This window comes from Aristolochia californica, unplaced genomic scaffold (genome assembly GCF_029961685.1).
Source record: "Aristolochia californica isolate CCGP_79_NKW_82.1479 unplaced genomic scaffold, dmAriCali1.0.hap1 SCAF_8, whole genome shotgun sequence".
Classification (NCBI taxonomy): domain Eukaryota; kingdom Viridiplantae; phylum Streptophyta; class Magnoliopsida; order Piperales; family Aristolochiaceae; genus Aristolochia; species Aristolochia californica.
This window is the reverse complement of record NW_027182279.1, coordinates 34903795-34929047: the sequence shown is the minus strand read 5'-3', so window position 1 is coordinate 34929047 and position 25253 is coordinate 34903795. Positions and strand designations below refer to the sequence as shown.

At 39.7% G+C, this 25253-nt stretch overlaps 1 protein-coding gene across 2 annotated transcripts in view; it reads left to right on the top strand.

The window, feature by feature from the left end:
• LOC137939212 (uncharacterized) overlaps positions 1-25042 on the top strand; it is a 54786-nt gene extending 29744 nt beyond the window's left edge. The window contains exons 3-16 of one of the 2 annotated variants that reach the window (XM_068784436.1): positions 671-840; positions 950-1067; positions 1169-1251; positions 1525-1584; positions 7184-7441; positions 18048-18144; positions 21389-21439; positions 21522-21602; positions 22098-22169; positions 22341-22403; positions 23042-23194; positions 23839-23896; positions 23982-24034; positions 24433-25042. In XM_068784436.1, coding sequence (XP_068640537.1) covers positions 671-840; positions 950-1067; positions 1169-1251; positions 1525-1584; positions 7184-7441; positions 18048-18144; positions 21389-21439; positions 21522-21602; positions 22098-22169; positions 22341-22403; positions 23042-23194; positions 23839-23896; positions 23982-24034; positions 24433-24516 — 1401 coding nt within the window. In that variant the 3' untranslated portion in view covers positions 24517-25042. The remainder of the gene's footprint in view (positions 1-670; positions 841-949; positions 1068-1168; positions 1252-1524; positions 1585-7183; positions 7442-18047; positions 18145-21388; positions 21440-21521; positions 21603-22097; positions 22170-22340; positions 22404-23041; positions 23195-23838; positions 23897-23981; positions 24035-24432) is intronic. The other variant, XM_068784437.1, reaches the window with a different exon arrangement.
• Positions 25043-25253: the final 211 nt, after the last annotated feature.

Below are 25253 nucleotides of genomic sequence, written 5' to 3'. Positions count from 1 at the left end.
TTATCGAAGGCGACTCCAAGATTGTCATTGAGTGGTGCACAAAGTCAAACTATCCTCCCTGGCGGCATTGGGACATTTATTTTGAAATATGTAATGTACCTTCTCTTTTGAAATGTACTTGGAACCACATCCCTAGGTCTGCCACGTGATTGGCAGACACTCAGGCTAAGTTGGGTATTTCACTCCAACACCTTGTTGTGGAGGAAGTCTGTTTAGTTAGGTTTGTATATTCTCCCCCTCTTTTATAATAGTTTTTTACATCCTTCATAAAAAAAAAGTAGAGCTCTGAATTTTGTTTATCAGACCATGGGCAGCCTGTCATTTGTTTTTGGAGATATGCCTAAGATTTGAACTTAAATGATGTCATAAAAAAACATAACTTCCATGTGCAATCAACATAACATTTTTCCTTTATCAAATTAAGATAATGAGGTATAGTGAGAACACAGTTAATTTAGATAATGAGGTATAGTGAAACCACAGTTCAGGGAAAACAGCAAACGTAATCATAAACATGGATTAGAATAGTTTGCACAAATAATTATCCTGTGCATGGATCAATAACTCTAGGGTTCTCGATGAAGTCAAAGATAAAAAAAATAGTAGTTGGAAATACAAAGAAGAAATAACTTTGTCCTATAACTGTTCATAATATACATTTGAGTTGCAGGTTTTGCTGCATCTCCTTAGAGCTGGCTATTTTCTGCATAAAGAGGAGACACAAACTTCTAATGGGATCCAGATGAACTACAAACCAGGATGCCCAATAAGGACTATTTATTTTGAGACTCCTTCTGCCTTTCCTGAGATCAACTCATTCACTTATGAAACGGCCAGCACGTGAGATACTGTTGACTTTTACCATATTTATTACATAAAAATTCTTTTCTTTTCTTAAAATAATTCACTTATGAATCATATTGTTTCTTTTATTTCTTTATTTTTCCAGATACAACTTGCCATTGGAAATTATCCGCCTGGACTTCAAGTCTGGCCTGGAGGCTTTATTGAATGAAAAACCTATCAAAGCCATTTTCCTTGGCACCAGAATTGGTGATCCAAATGCGGTATATAAGAATCTCCTTGCTTCTTTCCCTTTTTATCTTTTATTCAAGTTTCTTCACAATTTGTCTGTAGAAGGCATAATACATCAGTGTGGCCTTTGCAGGTCGGACAAGAACAGTTCTCCCCGAGTTCCCCTGGATGGCCTCCTTTCATGAGAGTGAATCCAATATTGGACTGGTCATACAGGTTAAGTGTACCATTCAATATGAAATGGGTCGTGTTTGGTGGGGCCCTTCAGAAATTATATTCCAACATTTCTGGCTGCAGGCATATCCTTTTTGTGATGCTGCACAGCAGTTGTCCTTCAGGAAGCGTTTTAGATGAAGCCTAGCCTGTAGGAGCAATAAAAAAAACAAAACCTTTGTAATGCTTTAGGTTATCAAACTGGGATTTTTTTTTTTTGCTTAGATTCTGTTCTGGATTGAATCAAAGATATTAACATCCTTATTCTCTTCACAGGGACGTATGGGCATTTCTTTTAACCTGCAAAGTTCGTTACTGCAGCCTTTATGATCAAGGGTAATTTTGTCTTTCATAAGATCCAAATGTCATGTGAGGCTTTTCTTCTGCATGGTTTAAACTAGAAGGCGGTAGTTCTCAACTGAGATGAGCGTGGATTTTTTCTGTTGAAGACTATTCATTTCCAAATTTGGTCAATTGTAGGCAATTATTTTTATTAAATCAGAAAAAATTCTTATTTTTCTGATAAAAATGATTCTGCCTGATCTGCCTGGCCCATTTCCAGTCTACAATTGATGTAGGCTTCTTTTTTCTTCCTATAATTTTTAAAAGAGTGAGAATTTTATTAAAGAGAAAGGAATGCAAAAAAAAAAGAGGCTAGAAATGCTACAAAAGCTGAAGTCTAACAAAGAAAAAATCGTGTAGGTGCAACTAAATGGAACTGGTCTCACATAACCAAATGTAACTGAGAGTCTCCAGCCCGAGCCAACTGGTCTGCCATAGAAGTCCTTTTTTTTATTTTAAAATTTTATGAACAAATGCCTTTTCACAATTTGATGCCTTCTTTTCATATTAACGTTTTCTATAATCAATTCTTTTAACTTTTGGATTCAGTTGGCTCAGCTTATCTGGATTTTTACTTGGTTGCTTCTGTGTTTGGGTTTTGGTGACTCATTGACATCTATGTGGGTCAAACCCTACCTACCCATGTGCTCAACTCCAACGACACTCACTGCAATGGATTGGATGTCAATATGCCTCATATGAATTTGTAATTCCTGCTTAAAATATTTTCCCACTTGAAAAGATTTTAAACCATTATGAAATTATTCTAATGGTGGCTCTAGGTATGTTTGCATCAGTCTTCGGAGTCTCTCCACTATCGACCTGGAGGTATGGCAGACCCCAACTCCGGCATTAGAGAAATCAGAGAATGGCTTCCTTCAGCCCCCTCCAGCATCTTTGGCCAGTGGCTTTCCATCTGTGGCCTCCCTACTGAGCTCTGGCAATGCTTCACCAGCATCGCTGCAGTCTTCGACACTTGACCGGGAGACGGAGCTTTAGCACCGATTGGACAAAGCTTGAATTCTCATTAACCCCCATAGCATCTGCTACGGCCAGCATTTCCTCTGCATTGCCATTGACAATGCCCGGTTTTGGATCAATGTTACCTTTGCGGACATGGTGGACTTCCGGCAGTATGTTGATCTATGCAGATCCGGCGATTCAACTCAATGTCAGCTGAGCCCAAACTTTGACTCAATCCTGCTGAGTCACAACTCCAACCCAGACATGGTGGACCCCTGGCGAGTGAATTTTGTCCCAACCCATGTCTCGCAAATCCCACCTCCCAATTTCAAATCCCCTTTGCAATAGCCACCTACTTCCCCTGCAATACAACCAGAACTGCCATCTCCCCTGACACCATGACAAAGCAAACCATGCTTTGTCAGCCTCCCCCCTCCTATGATGACTTAAATGCCCTCCCGTCCATAGAGAAAGACAACCAAATGCACGGTCAACCATCTCCCAATCAATTGCCTAATCAATACCAACCTGCCAACCTATCCCATCTTCCCACCCATCTGAACTTGGATTTATTTCCAACTATAATTACGAACTCCCCCGAACACACGCCGACAACCTTTTCTCGTATTATGAATACCCCCCTTCCATCCCCACCCCGACAGTGTGTTGAACAGCAATACCCCTCTGATTCTGAATTGAACTTTGAAATCACTACCGACATCCACAACCTCCACAACACCAGCAAAATTTATCGCCTTCCATCATTGCCACCTACTAGTGGCGAAACCGTGGTCAACCCAACAACTCTTACAGGGTGAACCTAGTACTCAGACTCTTTACCCCAGAGACCCAGTCACTAGATGCTATATCTTCCCTGAGCCCAACGAGCATGCCCAGACCTTTATCGAGGCTCTCCAATCAGAGAAACACAAGTTTGACTAGGAAACATGGGCCAAAATGATGGAGTTGGCCAAAATTATGCGAGTCGTCTATTCTGGTCCTCTACTTGGTTATCAACCACCTTTGGAAGTTCAAAAGAAGCACGGAAAATGATAATCATCTCTTGGAACGTGTGTGGAATTGGCTCTGCCAGATGTTGGGCACACATAAGAAATTTTCTGTCTTCTTCTAAAGAAAATCTTGACATCCTTTAGGAGTCAAAGGTCTCATCATCGTCCTCAGCTATCGTTCGAGACATCTGTCCTTCTCGGGACTTTGATTGACTGAAGCTTGATGCTGTTGGCATTTCAGGTGGCATCCTCCTTATTTCGGACACGCGGATCATTAAGGTTTTTGACAACATCTTTGGAACCTACTCTATCGGTATCAAGATTCATGATAGAAATACTTGGAGCATTTGGTGCCTTGTTGGTGTATATGGTTTGACAAGATATCATGATCGACAACTATTCTGGGATGACCTCCTTACTATGTGCGAACACTGGCAGGTCCTCCTCCTTGCGGGAGACTTTAATGCCACTCGGTATTGCCATGAAAAACACCCCCAACTAGCTGAATTACAACCTCAATGCAGCAGTTTGCAGACTTCGTTGGAGCCTGCGATTTGGATGAGATAACCCTCTCTGGGAAGTCTTTCACATGGTCTAACGGTCGTCAACCACCAATTCTATCTAAATTGGACCGCTTTTAGTCAATGAGGACTGGTTGTGGCTTTTGATAATGTGACCGGTAGAGTTCTCAGGTGCACTGTCTCTGATCAGTGGCCCATCTTGCTTGACACTCATTTCGGATGCTGGGGTCTCTCACAATTTCGGTTTGACAATTCTTGGCTCAACGATAGCAGCTTCATTTCGGTTGTTTTGAATGGCTAGAATGGTCTTGATGTTCATGAACCAAGAGGTTGGCCTCTCCCTCAAAAACTTAAGTTGCTCAAACAACACCTCAAATCCTGGTCCTTGGGGTGCTGGTCTCAACAGTTGGATGAAAAGAACTTCTTCTCAATCAGCTTGCTATCCTGGATGCTACTGAAGAAACCAGGTGTCTCTCTTCCAATGAATTAGTTCAACGTTTTTCCATTCAAAATCAACTCCAAATTTTCGCTCATAATGAACTCATCCTTTGGAAACAGCAAGCTCGCTTTAAGTGGCTCTTAGAGGGCAATGCGAACACAATTTTTTTCCATGTTGTGGCCTCTACTAGGGGTCGTGCCAATCGAATTACCTCGCTGTGTGTTAATGGCGAGGTAACCTCCGATCGACCCTCCATTACTAACTCGTTGGTGAGTGTTTTTTTGCAGATCTTTATACGGAAACTTGGCCCTCAAGACCTTTCCTTTAGAATTTTCACCTTGCTGGAATCACAAATTCCGGCTGCTGCTGCCAGCTTGATTGAGCTACCCTTCTCTGCACACGAGATTGAAAAGGCCACCCTTGGCCTCCCTTATGGCCGAGCTCCTAGACCAGATGGTTATAATGAAGTTTTATCGATGCTGTTGGCCTATCATTCAAGAGGACGTTATGGCCATGGTTCAAGACTTCTATCACCGAGGCATAACATATTGAAGCATCTGGGCTTCTTTCATTGTCCTCGTCCCCAAGAAAACCAATGTTGAGCAATCCTCGGATTTCTACCCAATCGGTCTCACCACGAGCACTTACAAGATCTTCACTAGACTCCTTGCCGTCTGGTTCAAAGCTGTCCTGCCCTTGGTCATCCATCATGGCAATGCACCCTCATTAAAGGCCGAAATATCCTTGATTCTGCAATGTCGAGCCATGAGCTTCTACACAACTTAAAGACAATGAAACTCCCTCGTTTTGTGCTTAAATTGGACTTTGAAAAGACTTTCGATAGGGTTAACTGGAGGCTTCTTGACAACCTTTTCACCAAAATGGGTTTTGGCAAAAAATAGTGCTTTTGGATCAACAGCTGTACATCCTCCGCCTCATATTCCCTTCTCATAAACAACACTGTATATGGTTTCTTCAAGGGGTCTCGTGGCATTTGGCAAGGCGACCCCCTATCTCCTTTGCTTTTCAATGTCATTGCTGAGTATCTCTCTTCTTTGGTTTACTCGGCCAAAGAGAAGGGATGGCTGCTACCAACTGCTGATCATGCTGATTTTGACGTCCCAATTCTTCAGTTCACTGATGACACAATTTGTGTTGGTGTTGGTACTATGGACCAGGTCAAAAAACTCCGAGCCCTTCTCGGATTATTAGAGATCTCTTCGGGTCAGCTGATTAACTGGCGGAAAACAACCCTCTTTGGACATCACATTGACTCAGAGACTTTGATGCTTATGGCTGATTTTTTGGGATGTTCTTTGGGTAGCACTCCATCAACCTACCTCGGTCTCCCTCTCTTTGATAGCAAACCAAGTGCTAATCTCTGGTCACCTCTGATTGAGAAGTTCAATCATCGACTGGCTACTTGGCGTGTCAAGCTTCTCTCCACCGCAGGCAGACTCTCTTGAAATCTTGTTTTGCTCGCCACCCAAACTACTATCTCTCCTTTATGCGATGCCCAACCTCCATAAGCAAAAGAATTGATACCATCAGAAAGCGCTTTCTTTGGCAAGGATTAGAGGACTTCTTTCGATATCATCTTGTCAATTGGAAGCATGTTTGCCTCCCCTGACTATTAGGTGGACTTAGCGGCCTCCCCACTAAAGAAATGAATCAAGCTTTACTCCTCAAGTGGATATGGAACTTCAATGCCCAGCGTGGTTTTTAAGTTGTAGTGTCCAAGTCTTTGGTGGATTGAAGGGGGGAGACACCGACGCCTATCCCCCACATGGAAAACCATCCTCCCCCTACTTCTGCTATTCAAAAGAGCCACATCTTTCTTTGCTGGTAATGGTCAGAGACTCCTTTTCTAGTGGGATGCTTGGTGTTATAATCGCCCCCTTATTGACGTATTCGGTTCTCTACTTGTCATCTCTTCACGTCAAGACGCCCTTATTGTGGATGTATGGTGCAACCAATCCTGGGATTTTCACTTTAGACAGAGTCTTCGTGAAGATGAGACCAATGATCTTTGCGCTCCCCTATCTACTATTGAGCCTATGGTGATCCGGGGCCACATACCAGACAGAATGATCTGGAAACTGAACAAGAATGGCCTCTTTTTGGTGGCCTTTGCGTATAATCATATCAGAGGTCGTACGGCTAACCCCTCCGAGCATGACACGGCTGTAGCTTGGAAACTATCTGCCCCAAACAAAATTAACTTCTTCATATGGACAACCATCAGAGAGAAGATACTTACATCCCTCCAATCCCTCATTGTTTGGGATGGTCCCCCCCTTGAGGTAATTGTTTCTTTCTAATAAAAATTTCAGCAACATTTACAAAAAAAAAAAAAAAAAAAAAGTTTGATCAGGGTTTTCATAACAACTATTGCATTTGTGGTGCAAGTATGCTTCATGGATAACAATCACTTTAGTAGTGGGTAGCTCCTCAGAATGGGGGAATTGTTCTTTCATCTAATCTTATGTGTCCTACATGGTGCTAAAGATTTTTAGGTATCTTGGACCTATGACCATGGGATATATAGCAGAAAACATTTGATTTTTATGTATATTAGAATTTTTCATGCATTCTGGAAATTTTTATTTTTATTTTTATTTTATTGTTTTATTTTTATTTTTTGTGTCATAATGTTACAGATACACTTCTATCGGAAGCACATATGATACAGTCCCAAATGCCTTATTATGTATCGGTGATTCATCCAATATCAACGAAAAATTTAGACCTGCATATCTACTTGTAGATGGAAGACTAGAGAGAGCAGGAAGGGCTAAAAGAACTGCTCCTCCAACATCTATAGGTGATAATTTTGTTGGCAATGGCCTGAAGAGCATGGAATCATGTCATAGTGGCACACTAAAGGCAGCAATAATTGCAGTTGGTGATGAAATTCTGTAAGTCCCTGTTTTTTAGTTACATGGTTCATAATACTTTCTGAGCTTTTTATTGGCTAATTTGACAGATTAGATGTTTTTTAGGTTCATATTTGTAAACTCACTTCATGGAACCAAATAGTTGTTCAAAGAGTAAAAGATGAAGAAGTGGTTGAGAAACACACAAGAGGGGGAGAACCACTTCCTTCTTGCCATCAGCACCTTGTTGTTGGAGACTCTCTTCCCGTTGTTGATTGATTTTCTTTGGGATTTTGTATTTTTCTGCTCTTGTATTTTGGTTGTTTGGCTGTTGTATTTTTGTTTTCATTTTTGTTTTCTTTCATTTTTGTGCTTTTTTAACCCTTTGGGGTCCTCTCTCTTTATAAAATTTCTCAATTCATCAAAATGAAAAATTCTAATCATTATGATTGAGGGAAAGAAAAGAGGAGACTGCTTGGCCTGCCTTATATCTATGATCACAACATATGTGCAAAATAACAAATGTCCCATTTTGTTTATGTGAAATTGGAGATTTGGAAAGAGAATGAAATCATGCAAACTTGGGAGAGAAGACCCAACTATCGTTATCTCATAAGAGCTTGAGATTAAGGTCTCAAACATTGACCCCTCTCTCTAATTACATTGGTTATAGTCAAAAGATTTTAATGCCCCTTGTTGAAGAGAAGATATGGAAGACTCTTACACGACTCTCATAGTAAGACGTCTCATAGAGCTAAAATTAATATGGTGGAGTCTTACAGGAGTCTCACAAAAGGAGGTCTCACAGAAGAGTCTTAGTTTAAAGGTGTTTTAGTTATGTTACTCTTCTATTTATGTTGAGTTGTTTAATTATGCTAGGACTTATTTTTAAGTGTTAGACTTTGGGTGTAATTGGGACAAGGGTACTTTAATTATAATTGGACTCTATTTTTTATTTATTTTTGTTGAAATAAGGTGTGAATATATTGCAAGTAGAAGAGAGAACACATACTTGACTAAGGAAGGCCTTCCTCCACAACAAGTTGTTGAATGGAAACGCCTAATTTAGCCTGATTATCAGCTAAGTGAGTAGCAAATCTAGGAATAAATTTCCATTTACAAGACAACTGGGAAATTAAAGTACATATATCCTCAAATAATTCCCAATGCCGCCAAGGAGGTTTTAAAGAATTCATACACCAATTGATATCAACCTTTGAATCTCCTTCAACAGAAAGAGGGCCCACCAGTTTTTGGTTAAAGAGTTTTAAACTATAATTGGACTCTATTACTTTCCTCTATTATAAATAGGGGCTCATGTACTCAGATTACAACAAGTCAATGAAGTTTTTCTCTTTTCCATAAATTCAACATGGTATCAGAGTAGATTCTGTGAGTTGACTTAGTCAACCCACAAAGATAATGTGATCCTTTTCTGATCTATCATCTCTAGTACTTTACGTTCGTATTCTATTTTTTTTTCTCTTTTCAAGTCTACTACTCGTTATTTTTTTGGCTTTCGTACCTCCATACTGAGCTTTTCATATTGCATATTATATATTGATGGAAAGCTATTCGAGTCTACTTTCCTACGCAAAACGAATTTTGGTAATCAAAGTTTTCTACAAAGAGAAATCGATATTTGAAGCAACAAAGGTTAGACAGCAAGAGAAGTTTGAGTAGCAGCAGAAATTTTTTACTTTCGAGCTGTCTTATACTATCAAGAATGAGACTTTACAAGGAAAATTATATATCCAAAAAAAGATCTATAAGTCTATTTTCTTACTTATTACACAAATTCTCAATCTAAGTTTTCTATAGGGAGATATAGATACTGGAAGAGTCAATGGTCATGCTGGCCATAGAAGAAAGAGTACTCAGTTCGGTCAGATTACAAATTCTCCAAATATATCAGCTTCTTTATCTCAAAAGAAGTATATTTTATGAAGTGAAATTATACTTGGATGAAAGATATTTAAGTCTAGTTTCAGAAGGAGAAAATTTCATATCAATCTGATCTATATTTAAGGGAGATATTCGCATTGTAATCGGCAAAAGTCAATATACTAAATGAAGAGAATCAAGAGGTCATAAAAGATTCAAGAACGAATATTTTTATATTAATTTAGATATCAAATTAACGATATTTGAGTCTAGTTTCCTGATCAACAAACCGTTTGTGATTTTGTGCTATATTTTTGGAGATATTGATATTAGAAATATCAAAGGTCAGTTCTGCCGAAAATCTTTAATTTTTCCTATTTTCTCTCCTATTATCTCTCCAAGCATTGATGTGATTTGAGTTTCCTTTTTCTCCTAAAATCTGAGTTTTTTAGCCAAATTTGTCTTTTAATTAGAGAGTTTTGGTCCAAATTAATCACTCCATGATGTACTCATTCAGGATATGCAATATCTTGCATCAATGTTGTTTTCAAGTTTTGTGTTTTTGTTATTTGGTTGTGTATCTTCAGTATAGTTAACTCAAAAAAATTGTGATCACCCCAAAAAATTTATACTTGGTCAAGTTTATTAAGTTCTATCGTTATAGTCTCCCCTAGTTTTCCCAAAAAAAAAAAAAGGTCACTTTGGAAGTATGAGTGTTGCATAGTCGCCTCCTTCTGGTTAAAATTATTTTCCTCAAATATTTCTTTAGTTTATCATCTTGCACTTCAAAGCAATGCCTAGACCCACTACCTAAAAAGTATAGGAGTGTACCCAACATCCAGCTTGAGTAAGTCTTTTCTTCACCCAAGAGGTGATTTGTGTTAGAGTCCCTTAAAAAGTGAGTAGTCTCTTTTTTAAGTCCTAAAGTTGGCCTCGTTTTCCGCCTTTAAAATTGAGCGGAGTGTGTTTCTGATTTTGACCGTTTTGATTGGTGTATGGAGCTTTGTCGTACGGCTAGGAGTGATTTTTTTCTCCTATATTGTGTTTTGTCCAAATTGGGTATCCTTGTCCTTTCTATCCCCAACTTGAGGGGGAGAAGTAGAAGAAGTACAAGAAAGAGGTATTTTGTTCCATATATTGTGGCAATTTTTATGTGACCAAAATATTCAAGAAAGAGGGAGCACAAAAGATGAAGTTTTTACGTCTATGAAGAATTTTTTGCCGCAAGGAAAATTGAAGACCAAGAATCCTTTTCATTGCAAGCTGAAGTTATAAACTTGAGTTTGAGGGGGAGTGTTGAAGAGAAGAAATAGAATGCTCTTACATGACTCTCACAGTAAGAAGTCTCACAAAACCAAAATTAATATGATGGAGTTGTTTAATATAAGAGTTTCACAGAAGAAGGTCTCACAGAAGAGTCTCAGTGTAAAAGTATTTTAGTTATTTTAGTATTTATGTTGAGTTGTTTAATTATGCTAGGATTTATCTTTAAGTGTTAGACTTTGGGTGCAATTGGGACAATGGTACTTTAATTGTAATTGGACTCTATTACTTTCCTCTATTATAAATAGGGGCTCATGTACTAATATTACAACAAGTCAATGGAGTTTTTATCTTTTTCAGAAATTCAACACCCGTCATCTGCCACTACAAACCAGTAACTTAGAAACAAATTGACTAATCTACCCTTAGCTCCTTTTTAAAATATTTGACTAATTACAATTTTTCCCCTCTTCTGCATGTCTCTCAACACTCCCCCTCAAACTAGTGCATCAATATCATACATACCCAGCTTGTTATACATACCAATGAATTCATTCCTTTGTGAATAAATCTATGAGTTGTTCAGACGATCACAAATCTTGCCTAACGTAATAGATTCTATAATGAAATGACAATCCATTTTTGTATGCTTTGTTTGCTTGTGGAAAACATGATTACTAGTATAGCAACTTGACAAAACATCTTCATTGGCTCCTTAACAAAACCAAATTCAGCCATGAGTGTCTTTAAAACATGCACATCAACTCAACAACATTATATGCCATGACTGGGTACTTTGCTTTTGCACTTGGTCTAGCTACTATATTTTTCCTTGTATTAGATCTACTGAAGGGCAATATCGTTATTTTTCACTTACTACAAAGTCCAACAGCTACACTATCTTGTTCTGTGTGTTTAATTTTATCTCCAAATCCAGCTCCCCGGAAAGCACTGCCTCTTGCGCAGTGGGTATGATTTCTAGTTGGCTACACACTAGGAAGGAATTTGCCTCTCAGGAAGGTATGTCCCTTCGCCGGAATTGGAGTCTGTTGGCTCATATGGCAGGTCCCAGAAGATGCCGGCCATGGCAGTTTGGGAACCTCCCCCTAGTGACTACATGAAACTAAACTTCGACAAAAGTGCTTTGGGATGTCCCGGACCGGCGGGTGCGAGAGAAGTTTTCAGGAATTGCAGAGGAGAGATCATTCTCTCATATGCGGCGCCAGTTGGTATTGTCGACTCCAACACTACTGAAGTGAGTACCCTCCGCTATGGGCTGCAAAATTTCAAAGACCGATTCCACAGGAAGCTGCTAATTGAATGGGATTCCAAAGTTATCATCAGTTGGTGCTCCAACTCAAGCTCCCCCCCTGACTCCAATGGCCAATCATTTCTTGTATTGTTGACATTGTGTCCACAATTTATTGTACATGAAATCACATTCCTAGATCTACCAACTGCTTGGCTGATAGGGTAGCTAAATTTGGAACCTCCCAGCAATCTCTTATTGTTTGGGACGGTTTCTGCTTTTTTGAGCCTATTAATATAACTCAACATCAAAGCTGGACCGATTCTTAGCCAGCAATGATTGGCTTCAGCTCTACAGCAATGTCTCTAGGAAAGTGCTCAATCGAGCCCACCCTCATTTCAGATTCAGCAATAATTGGATGGCGGACCCCTCTTTTGATCTCTCTCTCCAATCCTTCTGGGAGAATATGACTGTTGCTGGCCCAAGCGGGTGGACCTTCCCAATCAAGCTCAAGATATTGAAACCGCTGCTGCGGTCCTGGGCCTCAGAAAAGAAGGCCTCTTCCTCGGCTATGAGAGCCAATGCCCTTGCTCAGATAGCCGCTCTTGACTCTGAGGAGGAAGCTAGAGGTCTCTCTTCTCCGGAAGTCTCTTAGAGGTATGCCCTTCAAGGGCAATTGTAGTCCTTCGCCGACAGCGAGTTAGTGCACTGGAAGCAACATGCAAGATTCAAATGGCTCTCTGATGGGGATGCTAATACTAAATTCTTCCATGCAGTCACCTCTGCACGAAGAAGGGCCAACCGCATTGCCATGCTCAGCGTCAACGGTGAGACCACCTCGGACCGAGCCCTTGTTTCTAACTCACTGCTGAATTTTTTTGTAGATTTATACTCTGATCACCAACCAGTCCGCCCCTTCTTCCAAAGGGTTAACCTCCAGGTTATTCCATCAGCTGCAGCTAGTCTCATTGAGCTCCCCTTCTCTAGTCGGGATTTTGACATTACAGCCCTTAGTCTTCCTCTAGATTGAGCTCCGGGCCCGGATGGATTCAACGGGGAATTTTATCGCCGTTGCTGACCCTTCATCTGAGATGACATTTCCGGCATTGCCCGCTCCTTTTATCAGCATGGCATCAGATATAGGAGTATTGGAACCTCTTTCATCGCCCTCATCCCTAAAAAAGATGGGGCAAAACTCCCTTCTGACTTTCAGCTGATCAATCTCACCACCAGTGCATATAAGGTGATTGCGCGCCTCCTTGCTAGTCGACTCAGGGCAGTCCTTTCTATTAACATTCACCATGACCAGGTTGCTTTTATTAGAGAAGAAACATTCTTGATTCAGCCATGGCATGTCATGAACTTAGTCATCATTTCAAGGTCCGCAAGCTCCCTAGATTCATCCTCAAGCTTGACTTTGAAAAGGCATTTGATAGAGTTAACTGGACGTTTCTGGACACCCTCCTGGGGAAGATGGGATTCGGGGAAAAATGGCGCTTCCGGATCCAAAGATCTATCTCCTCTGCAAGCTACTCCGTCCTTTTCAACGGAACATTTTGTGGGTATTTTAAGGGAACCAGGGGAATCAGACAAGGAGACCCCCTGTACCCCTTGCTCTTCAACGTGGTAGTAGAATATCTATCCTCCTTGATCTACTCGACCAAAAACATGAGATGAATCCTCCTCACAAAAGATTGCACAACCTTTGATATTCTGATTCTCTAGTTTGCGGATGATACTATTTGCTTCGGGGTTGGTACTATGGATCAGATAAAAAAATTGCGTGCCGTTCTGGGATTATTTGAATTGGCTTCCGGTCAGAACATAAACTGGGGAAAAACAACTTTTCTTGGCTACCGCATTGATCCAACTGGGCTTCAGGATATGGTAGACTACTTGGGATGCTTTTGTGGGAAATATGCCAGCTACATATCTTGGGCTCTCACTTTTTGATTCTCGGCCTTCGGCGTCACTATGGTCCCCCCTCATTGAGAAATTTGAAAAGAGGCTAGCCACTTGGAGGGGTAAACTCTTATCAACAGCGGGGCGTCTCACTCTCCTCAAGTCTTGTCTGACTGGGCTACCAAATTATCTGTTATCATTCATGCACTGTCCGGCCTCCGTTTGCTCCAAAATTGATGCCATCCGTCGGCGATATCTATGGAGAGGTTCAGAAGATACCTTCAGATACCATTTGGTTAGTTGGAAGGATATTTGCATGCCTCATAATAGGGAAAGATTGGGCATCCGGTCTACAAGAGAAATGAATAAAGCTCTTATACTCAAATGGATTTGGAATTTCAACAAGAAACATAACAGTTTATGGAGGAATATGGTGAAATTCTACCTTCAGTTTTCGGGTGCCTGGTGGAGAGAGGGTGGCGCCGCTCGCCTCCTATTCCCAATATAGAAATCAATTTTCAAGCTCTTTCCAGTATTCAGAGATGCTACCTCGTTTCATACGGGTAATGGAAGGACCCTTCTCTTCTGGTTGGATGAATGGTGTGGCCTCCTATCCCTCTCGGAGAACTTCTTAGGGCTGCATAGGGTGGCTGGCGACCTCTCTTGCTCTATGGCTGATTCATAGAGTGATCAGTCGTGGAGTCTCCCATTCCGTCGGGGATTAAATGATGAGGAATCGTTGGCTTTTTGCTCTCTCCTTACCAGACTCAACAGTACTATTATACGGGAGCACTCAGTTGATAAGCTGATTTGGAAGCCTAGCAATAATGGCCAATTCACTGTTACTTTTGCTTACTCTCATATCAGAAAGCAAGACTACAGTATTCATGAGCACAAGGTGAATCTGGCTTGGAAACTCACAGCTTCAAGCAAAATCAAATTTTTTGTTTGGTTGGCCATCAGATAACAGATTCTTACTTCGGACAACCTTCATAGAAGAGGCTTCGCCTCCCCCGATCTTTCTTGTCCCCTTTGTGGTGAGTGCGAAGAAATAGTCCAACATGTCCTCTTACAATGTGGATTTTTGTGGCAAATTTGGATGAAGATTTTTTAGAAAATTGAGCTCCATGTGGGGCTACATCAAGACCTCTTTGGCACATTTGAGATGGTTCGAGGGATTCTCCTTCCTCGGCTGGGCAAGTTAATACTTTTGGCCTGTCTTGCGCATGTTCCATGGTGCATTTGGCTCAAGTGGAACAACCGGAGATTCAACTCCAAAGCTAGCACCCTGGACAACACGGGTTCTCATGTCGTTGGCCTCATCTCGAGCTGGCTTCATAAAAGGAAGGGCTTTGCCACTCTATGGTTTCCCTACGGGAAAATTGGAATTTGATTGCTCATATGTCTGGCCCCAGCAGAACTCTGAGTATGGCCATCTGGGATCCTCCCCCTTTCGACTGCATTAAGCTGAATTTTGATGGTAGTGCTATTGGATGTCCTGGGCCGGGTGGAGCAAGTGGTGTGTTCAGAGATCACAATGGAGACCCTATTCTTTCTTATGCTGGTCCGGTGGGCATTGCTGATTCTAATACTGCTGAAGTTCGTGCTCTACTGTTCGACCTCCAAATCTTCAGGGATCGTCTCCATGGCAAGTTAATCATTAAAGGCAACTCGAAGACGGTTATTAGTTGGTGTTCCAAAGACAACTTCACCCTTGGCGCCATTGGTCCTCACTAGTAGTATTGCTGACATTGTATCTTCTACTCATTGTAATTGGAATCTCATTCCTAGATCAACCAACTCTTTGGCTGATAAATTGGTAAAATTCGGAACTTCCCAGCAATCTCTCACTGTTTGGGAAGGTTTCCCTCCTTTGTAAATTTCTCTTTTGAACTTTTGTCTTAATAAAAATCAGCATCATTTAAAAAAAATAAAAAATAGACCCAAAGATTTTACTATCATAGAAGTAAAAAAAGAATTTGGAGTTACCTGTCATGTGTGCTGACGTGCCAGAATCAATGACCCAAGATTGAGGAGATGACACATTATAAGCTCTATAAGATCTACCTTTCAAAGCTAGGGTAGCACTTGAGAAGTGAAGGCTATGGTTTGAATACTCCTAGATTGCACTAATTGCTGAAATATTATGGCCAATCAGGTCTCCTTCACACCTTTTCCACCAAAAAAAAAAAGTCATCTCTACTTACTATCTTCAAGGTCGAGACCTGACTGTCCTGATTGGGTTTTCCACCATTACTTGCCACTTGGTTTGCCTCTAGTTTACCAAATTTGTCCGAACACTTCTTGGATACGTGATTGGTCATTCCAAAGTGAAAGCTGGAAACTCTTTCACCATGACCTTGATCACGGCCTCCTCCTTGATTTCGGCCTGATCTCGTTAGCTTCCATCATGCCCTCTGCCTATTAGGTCATTATAGAGATTTAAGGCAGCCGAGCTATCATTCTTTGGTAAGGAACCAGTGGGAGATAGCTTTGAAGATTCTGCTCTCATGAGACTATCACATATCTATTCAAACGTCTATGAAGAACAATAAGCCAATAATTGTCTTTGGACCATCAAATTCTGGTCTAACACCTCCCATAAGCTCCATCTTACAATTTTTTTCTGTGCAGTTTTTTTTTTATCAAGAACCAGTGGATAATACAAAAGAAGCTCCTTCAACCAGTGGTTAATACAAAAGAAGCCCCTGCCATACACACCCTGTTTCACCAATATACTCAGTAAAAGACTTGTCTTCTTTCTGCAAGGTAGAAGGCCTTGAGATACAAATCATAAACCTTAGATATATTCACATTTTTAGAATCCAGATCCCTTTTGCTGTTTTGTTGAAGACCACTTGGTCTAAAATATGAGACTCCACACTATTAAATAGCTACGACATGATTGTGTAATTATTGGTCTCCTATTCTTCGGTTTTAGGGTTTGGTGCATCTTGGTTTATGTACTTGAGCTTCTTTTTCGACCGTAAGAAAACCTTCACTGCTTTAGCCCACACCACATAATTACTTAAGAGTTTTGCTTCACAGAAGAAAGCTATGTAATGTTTTGTTCTTTCTCATCACCTTTGGCTGGCTTGACATCATGCTGATCAGCCATTCTTTAGCGTGGCAGAAATTTTCGCACCAAACAAGTGAAAGCAGCTAACACAGCCACTAAGAACAGGTTAATCTGCACAAATAACTGAGAATCAGATCCTCACAAGAGTAGTCTGCGCAGATATGCCAAATACTGAAATTGGGAGACACAACTCCAATTCAGACACATGATAAACACCATAACACCATTTCCAGCAACAACCACTTGTAAACAATGAATAAAACCATCAGGAACTATCCAAAAGTACTTGTGTCGGCAGTAGTCACTTTTAATCAAATGAGAAATTATCAAAACCCTGCAGTACAGATTGTGCGCAGACAGGAACAGCACTAATAACCCTCTCAACTCCTTAAATCTTTCATAGAGAGGGTTGGCAGTAGGATATAACCATCTAATGATGGATAAGATACTGAGTCTATCACCCAAGGGTGATAGGACAGGAAAAAGTGAATCTTGAAGGTCTGCGACAGAACCCTTATTTGTTATGGCAGATGAACTAGAGAGGAGAAAAAGAGAGAAAAAAAGTTTCTTTCTCCGGAGCTCTGATACCATGTGAAATTGGAGATTGGAGAAGACAATGAAGTCATGCAAAGTTGTGAGAGAAGGCCCCACTATCATTATCTCATATGATGAGATTAGGTTCTTAAACATTGAACCCTCTTTCTAATTACACTGGTTACAGTCAAAAGGCTTTAATGCCCCTCATCTACCACTACAAACCAGAAACTTAGAAACAGACTGACTAATTTACTCCAGCTTATAATATTTAACTAGTTACAATTTTGCCCCTCTTCTTCATGTCTTTCTACAGTAGAGTATCCAATATTCTAAACAAGTTGGATAAATAGAGAATTTAGAAAGTATTTCATTCTAGGAGGACACTACTTGACATAATATAGAAACTACTGAATATGACAAATTTGTCTTTGAATGATGACAGTCATGAAGATGTAACCATTCTATCCTTAGTCTTTATTCCAAGTTTGAATCCACATACAGAAAACAACTGGAGAGATAATTCTATCTCCTAACATCAGATGGCTGAGATGTCAGGTTGTTGGAATCCATTTTCTATCACATATTATGCTTTAAGATCTGGCATATATTTTGTGTTAGATTTATCTTTTTAACAAGTCATGGGAGTATATTCTCTCTTTTGGCTTATGCTTTTTCCTTCTTCATCACATTGATTATTTGTGTAATTTAAGCTTTTCTCTCCTTTTGTATGCCAGACTTGGTGCAGTCGAGGAACATTTGTCATCTTCTTTATGTAGAAAGCTCCAAGCTATAGGTTGGGCCATCACACATATTGCCGTAGTCCAGAATGATGTGAGTAAGCTACTTGTACTTTAACATTAAGATTGGAGCTTGAAGTTATTCTGGATTGACAGGATTTATTTAAAGATAATTTAGTCATGGACCTTGGTTAGAATATAATATTTTGAACCAAAAAAGAAGAAGAAAATATCAGACTAGTATGTGAACTGTCGAGTTACCAGAATTGATATTATCCACTACATGAGTAGTGGTTACTAGGTTGTCTTGCATGCTACTAGGTAAATTTTTAATGCAAAAATTGGAAATAGGGATGATCTTACAGGAATATATGAAAACAAGAACTTGGTGTATTCTAGTTAGCTTCTAGACAAAATATTAATTGGAAGAAAACCACCCTTCTTGGATATCACATTGATTCCACACTACTCCGTTGTATGGCTGATTACTTGGGGTGTGCGTTAGAGAACATGCCAGCTACATATTTGGGTTTCCCCCTATTTGACTCTCGCCTTCGGTGACGCTTTGATCCCCCCTTATTGAGCAGTTCGAGAAGAGATTGGCCACTTGGAGGGGTAAACTTCTATCCTCAACAGGTCGACTCACCCTTCTTACGTCCTGCTTGGCAAGGCTGCCAAATTACCTCTTGTCCTTCATGCAGTGTCCGGCTTCGGTTTGCTCCAAGATTGATGTCATTCGTCTCTCTGGAGAGGCTCCGAAGACACCTTCAGATATCATCTGGTTAGTTGGAAGGAGATTTGCTTACCTTGTAATAGGGGTGGTTTAGGCATCCGGCCTACGAAGGATATGAACAACGCCCTTTTGATTAAATGGATTTGGAATCTCAATGTCAAGCACAACAACTTATGGAGAGATATGGTAAGGTTCTACCTTCAGTTTTCTGGGATTGGTGGAGAGAGGGTGGAGCCACCCATCACTTATCCCTGATTTGGAAATCAGTATACAAGTTGCTCCCCACCTTCAGAGCTGCTATCACTTTCTACACAGGGAATGGGAGGACTCTCCTCTTTTGGTCAGATGAGTGGTGCAGCCCTTGCTCCCTCTTGGAGGACTTCCCAAGGCTTTCCAGGGTTACTAGGGACCTTACTTGCTTGGTAGCAGACTCATCGAGTAATCAGTCATGGAGTCTTCCATTCCGTCGAGTGTTGAATGATGAGGAAGCCCTGGAGTTTTGCTCTCTTCTATCTAGTCACACCAGTATCACTATTCGAGAGCAAGAACCTGATAAACTGATATGGAAGCCTAGCATCAATGGTATATTCTCTATGACCTTAGCTTATTCTCACATCAGAGATCATGATCCCAGTTTGCCTGAGCATAAGGCAAACCTAGCCTTGAAGCTCTCTGTGCCTAGCAAGATCAAATTCTTCATATGGACAGCCATTAGAGAGCAGATCCTCGCTTCAGACAACCTCCACAAGAAAGGTTTCACCGCACTTGCCCTCTCTATGGCGTGTGTGAGGAATCCGTCCAGCATGTTAATCTGGATGGTGATTTTTCAGAAGGTTGGTATTCAAGTGGGGCTTCATCAGGACCTTTTTGGCATTTTGCCAAATGGTGTTGGGGGTTCGCCTACCTAGAATGGGTAAGTTGCTCATCTTAGCTTGCCTTGCTCATCTTCTGTGGTGCCTGTGGCTAGAGCGTAATAACCGGAGATTCAACTCCAAATCCAGCACCCCAGATAGCACTGCCGCTTATGCAGGGGGCATGATTTCTAGTTGGTTGCACACTAGGAAGGAACTTGCCTATCTGGTAGGTATATCCCTTCACGGGAATTGGAGTCTACTAGCTCATATGGCGGGTTCCCACAAGATACCGGTCATGGCTGTATGGGAACCTCCCCCTAGCGACTGCATCAAACTTAACTTAGACAGAAGTGCCTTGGGATATCCCAGGCCAGTGGGTGCAGGAGATGTCTTCAGGGACAATAGTGGAGAGATCATTCTCTCTTATGTGGGGCCGGTTGGTATTGCTGACTCCAACATTGCTGAAGTGAGTGCCCTCCATTATGGGCTGCAAATATTAGCTAAATTTGGAACCTCCTAGCAATCTCTCATTGTTTGGGAAGGTTTTCTGCCCCTGTAATCTTGCTCTTTTGAGCCTTTTAATATAATTCAGCATCATTTTAAAAAAATAAAAATTCCCTTTGCATGAACATTTTCATGTTGGATCTTGATATCTATTGTAAAAGGACGAGCTGATGAGAAGCTTTGAGTTTTTCCATCTCAATGCAAAATAAGACCTGTATATATCTTTGTGAGTTGGCCTATGAGCTGGCCTAAAAAATGTTATGACAAATTCTTCTAATATGTACTATTCCATATATTACCATTTATACCTTGCATATTTGATCAATATCTGGAGAAGTAGTTCATCATGCCTGCAAATTTGGCATCAGCTACTCATTTAAAACAGCTGATGCATACATATTTTTTCTTGCTTCTGTTTGGGAAATTCTCAAATCATAGGCTTCAGATGTTGAACAATTTTTCAAATTGTTCTGCTGATGCTCTTGCCAAAAAGATTGTCTTCCTCTAATATCTCATTGTAAGAGACCCCTTCAAAAATTCACATTTTGTGATGTCACCTTCCAAAGCAGTCTATTAAAAAGGTTAAAAAATCTAAAGTTAGCAGCTGAATTTCTTCTTGAATTTTTTTCTATGTTTTATGCGCTCTAGAATGTCTGATAGAATAAATTGAAATTTTTTGCATGTAGAAACTCTGCAAACAAATTTTGTCAATCGAAATTACATTCATGTAGTGGATGGGGCCTTTGTGTCAATGTCCACATTGGGATGGTTTCTAGTGTGCAGTACTGGGTTCAAGTCTGACAGGATAAGGGTCATTATTTCAAAAGAATAAAAAACTCGTGCAAGCCATAGCTTCTTAATTAAGGCCCTAGAAAATGTCAGTTTGCCAGATATTTTGGAATCAGTAAGGCATCACAGAAGTAATGGTGTGGATTTAGTTTTATGTTATTTAGGGTTTACGGTTTATTATGCTGTGTTTGAGCCTCTATCCCAATGGCCACATTGGGGGCATTCTAAATTTTGAAGTCTTAGGGTTCAAGTCTCACAGCCGATTAGGCATTGTGTGGGTCTGACTAGTATTTACAAAAGAAGGTTCTACACAAAAGATTCATGTTAAAGTTTTCTGCTTTGGTCAACCATGCATTATTCTGTGATTTAGCTACCTTTTATATTCCATCCACTTGCTTATTTTGAATATCAAAACTTTAGGCAATTGTGCTTTATGGGTGATTTCTATTATAATGCAGATTGATGCTGTCGCTGAAGAAGTTGAACGAAGAAAGTCTGCAAATGATATGGTTTATTATTATTGCTTTTCAATTAAATGCTATCCTTACAAACTATTTTTGCTCTTTTGGATTACATTATCTGATTCTTCAGGTATTCATGTTCGGTGGGGTAGGGCCCTTGCACTCAGATGTTACTGTTGCTGGTGTTGCCAAAGCCCTTGGGGTTCGATTGGTATGTATTTTCTATGTTATCATAGAAATTTTAGGGAATGAGCAATATTTTCATCATCATCTTTTAATTATGTAGTGTCCAAGATTATCTGATGTCCAATGAAGACAACCTGCACCATTGGGAACCCTTGAACTGTAAATATACAATGTGCAGGCAGCCTTACTATTTGAAGGGTTCCAATTTGAAAATTTTATGTTCTAATATGTGATGCTTGGACTTACCTAACTATTAAATAAAATGGCTTTCCAGTGACTGCTGAGAAATTGTGTCCAACCGTGTGGAAACTCCAGTGCATGAATCCATCTGTTGTCTGTTAGGCTTTATGAATCATAACCACCTATGAAAGAACCTTTAATTTCTGGCGTCAGATTTCATACATATAACCCTAATTGTTATTCAATTGTACAATTCCTGTTATTTCCAATAGTTGATGAGCATACATGACTAATCATTGAGATCAGTTACTTAGCAGCTGCTTAAGTTTTTGAATTGCAGGCCCCTGATGAAGAATTTGAAGAGTATCTTACACATCTTATGGGTGAACAGTGCACTGGAGATAGAAATGAGGTAATATTCTGAACTGTTGAGCATACTGCTATTGTACTGAAAAGTGCTATTAGTGGGTAAAAATCCTACGTTAGAAAATCCATTGAAGGGCAATACTGTAATTTTTTAGCACAGGCAGCTGACAGACACTATCATTTTGAAGTTAAGCATCTTAGCTTTTGTTTTTTTCAGATGGCTCAGCTTGCAGAAGGTGTTACTGAATTATTGCACCACAAGATGCTGTCTGTCCCTTTGGTATGTTGGAATCCAGCCAGTTTTATACATTTCTTTCAATTATTACTTCATTTCAACAAAACTGATAAATGCAAATACACAACTTGTAACCAGTAGTTGTAATGCTCCATTTTTTTTAATGGAATTTATGTTTAAATGATAGGTAGCATTTTCTTACAAAGCTATTTCATATTGCATCTAGCTTTGTAATGAAGTAAGAAACCCTATTTATCAGACATAAATTCATACATACCACTAGAAGGTTATGAAGTTTAGTCATTTGGGCTCTGGGATCATCAATTATAATGAGCAAAAGGAGAAATACATCTCCCTAGCTTTCCTACCATTGACCAACAAAGGTATTCACGTCAGAAGTTTTTATGATGGAACCAATGGACTTTAAAACTCACACTTTAAGTTCTGTTGACATTTTCATTTGTTTACTGTAGTTACTACCTAGGACAGCATTGTGATTGACTGAGCATGCAGTGTTCCTCTCCTGTAGATTAAATGCCAGAATGTTGTAATTATTTTATGATGGGACCAATGGACTTTAAAACTCACACTTTAAGTTCCGTTGACATTTTTATTTGTTTACTGTAGTTACTACCTAGGACGGCATTGTGATTGACTGAGCATGCAGTGTTCCTCTCCTGTAGATTAAGTGCCAGAATGTTGTAATTCTTTCCGCAACAAATTTGGCTGAACTTGAGAAAGAATGGAATTGCCTCCTAGAGTTGGCGAGTTCTTCAGGGCCTCTCGTTCTTATGGCTCCCTTTATAACAAAGCATCTTAGCACAACCCTCTCTGAAGTATGCCTCTGAACTCGTTCTTATATAAATCTTCTTGAAGCATTTGTGGAATTGTTTGTTCATTTTATTTGTGGAATGTTTTGTTCGGGTGATGTTTATATAGTCTGTATCTTTTTTTATTATCACGTGTTTCAGATATTCTCTATCATTGTCAAAAGACATGATGTCTCAACCTAATTCTAATTACTGTCATTGCCAAAAATAGTAGAGAAAGTAATTAAGACTTCTTAGAGAATTAGGAATTGAAAACGAAGAGAACAGAGTTGATATCCCAGGAAGAACTGTGTTTGTTTATGATTATCCAATTTCTTTTTTAAGTTTGTATGTTTTTTCATTTCTTGCATTTTCCTTTTGTTTTCAGCTTCCTCTGTAGTGCTAGATTTTCTATTAATATTGGATTTCGCTTTACATCTCTTTCTTCCTTGAAGAAATTTTCATCATTTTGGAGAATGCAACTTATTTTTTACTGAATGGTCAGCAACGACATTACATCCTTTATCTCATCTCTACAGATCTATAACTATTCCCACCTCAAGTCACCCTTGTTTCTTTCAATAGGTCTTATCGTTTATAATATAAAAATAACAATTCTGTGAGAATATGAAATCTGTTTTAGGGGTTCTTCTTAACGTTGTGCTGTGCAGGTGAAAATCTCTCGAACTTTGTCAGAATTCTGCCTGGAATTTCCAGATCTTTACGTTGGTATGAATACCATGCTTACTGATACACTATGGAGTAAAAGACGTCTTTGCAGTACTGTAAATGTGACTTTTTCTGTGTTGTGTAGGTTGTTATCGCCAGTCTAGATCTGGGCCCCTCATTGTTAGTTTTCGGGGAAAGGTAAACTTTCATTACATTTCAAATGATATAAGAATACTTAGTGTTGATGCCGTTCAGGTCTATATTTAAGTATCTCTGCCTAGTTGAATAGATATTTTAGTTCAGGATATTACCAGGTGATGGCTTGTATTTGGTCTTACCAAATCAATGCTGAGCATCTGTACGGTTTTATTATCCCTTACTAGACAAGAAGCCCCTACTTTCCGGCTCAATACCACCTCAACTGTAAGCCATGGATAGCTGTTATCAGCCTTCTTGGTTAATTTAGGTTTATTGAATGTACATTTTCCAGCATTAAATCTATGCTCTTCCTCTATTAAGGATACCTTTATTTACTAGTATATATGCTTCTCTGCCTCATAATTTGTTGAGGCGCCGAATGTGCTTCATTTTTGCAGGATGAAGCAAGAATTGACTTAGCTAGGCAAGAACTACAGCAGAAGTTTGGATTGGAAATATCTTCTGAAGTAAATAGTGGGTGATTATACTATCTATAATTCATGCCAGACAATCACGCTCTGGGGAACAAGATCGATTCCTGATACTTCATTCAACACCTCTATGTCTGAAATATTGGTTCAGACTAGTAAACATGAAAAACAAGTAACCCTGGCTGTGGATTGAGGAAACAAAAGTAATTCATTCAGTGATCAAGTTCTTGAGCAAAATATTCCTGTCCAACCAGATGGTTGCTGCTTCACTATGTTATGAAAGCAACAGGCAGATGGGGATCATGGGTTCTCTGAAGTCTCATCTTGACCTTCTTATTAGCTTAAGGTAAGTAGGCCATAGGTATCTGACCCTTATATATGGTAAGTAAGCCATGTTTGACTCCAATATCTTAACAGTTTATTGCAATGAGCAAAATATTTGTCTAAGAAACCTGGCAAAATCTCTATTGGCATCATTTGAACCTGCTATTATTTTAAGTATCATTAAGCAGGGAGATATCTCTTATTGTGTTTTTGAAGTGGTGTTTGGTATATTCTATTGTGAAACTAAATAAATAAAATATAAATTTTCACTATGCAGTACTCTAAAAACCCCTAATTGGAGTAAAAGTAGTTAAAAAGCACATACCAGAAAAAAAAAAAAAAAAAAAGTTTGTTCCATATGAACATTATATGAAACCAGATATTGACTAATGCATGGAAAAGGCAATCAGCCTTCAACCTAGCAAGAGTGAATAAAAGATAGAACGTAAGATATTTTAATAATG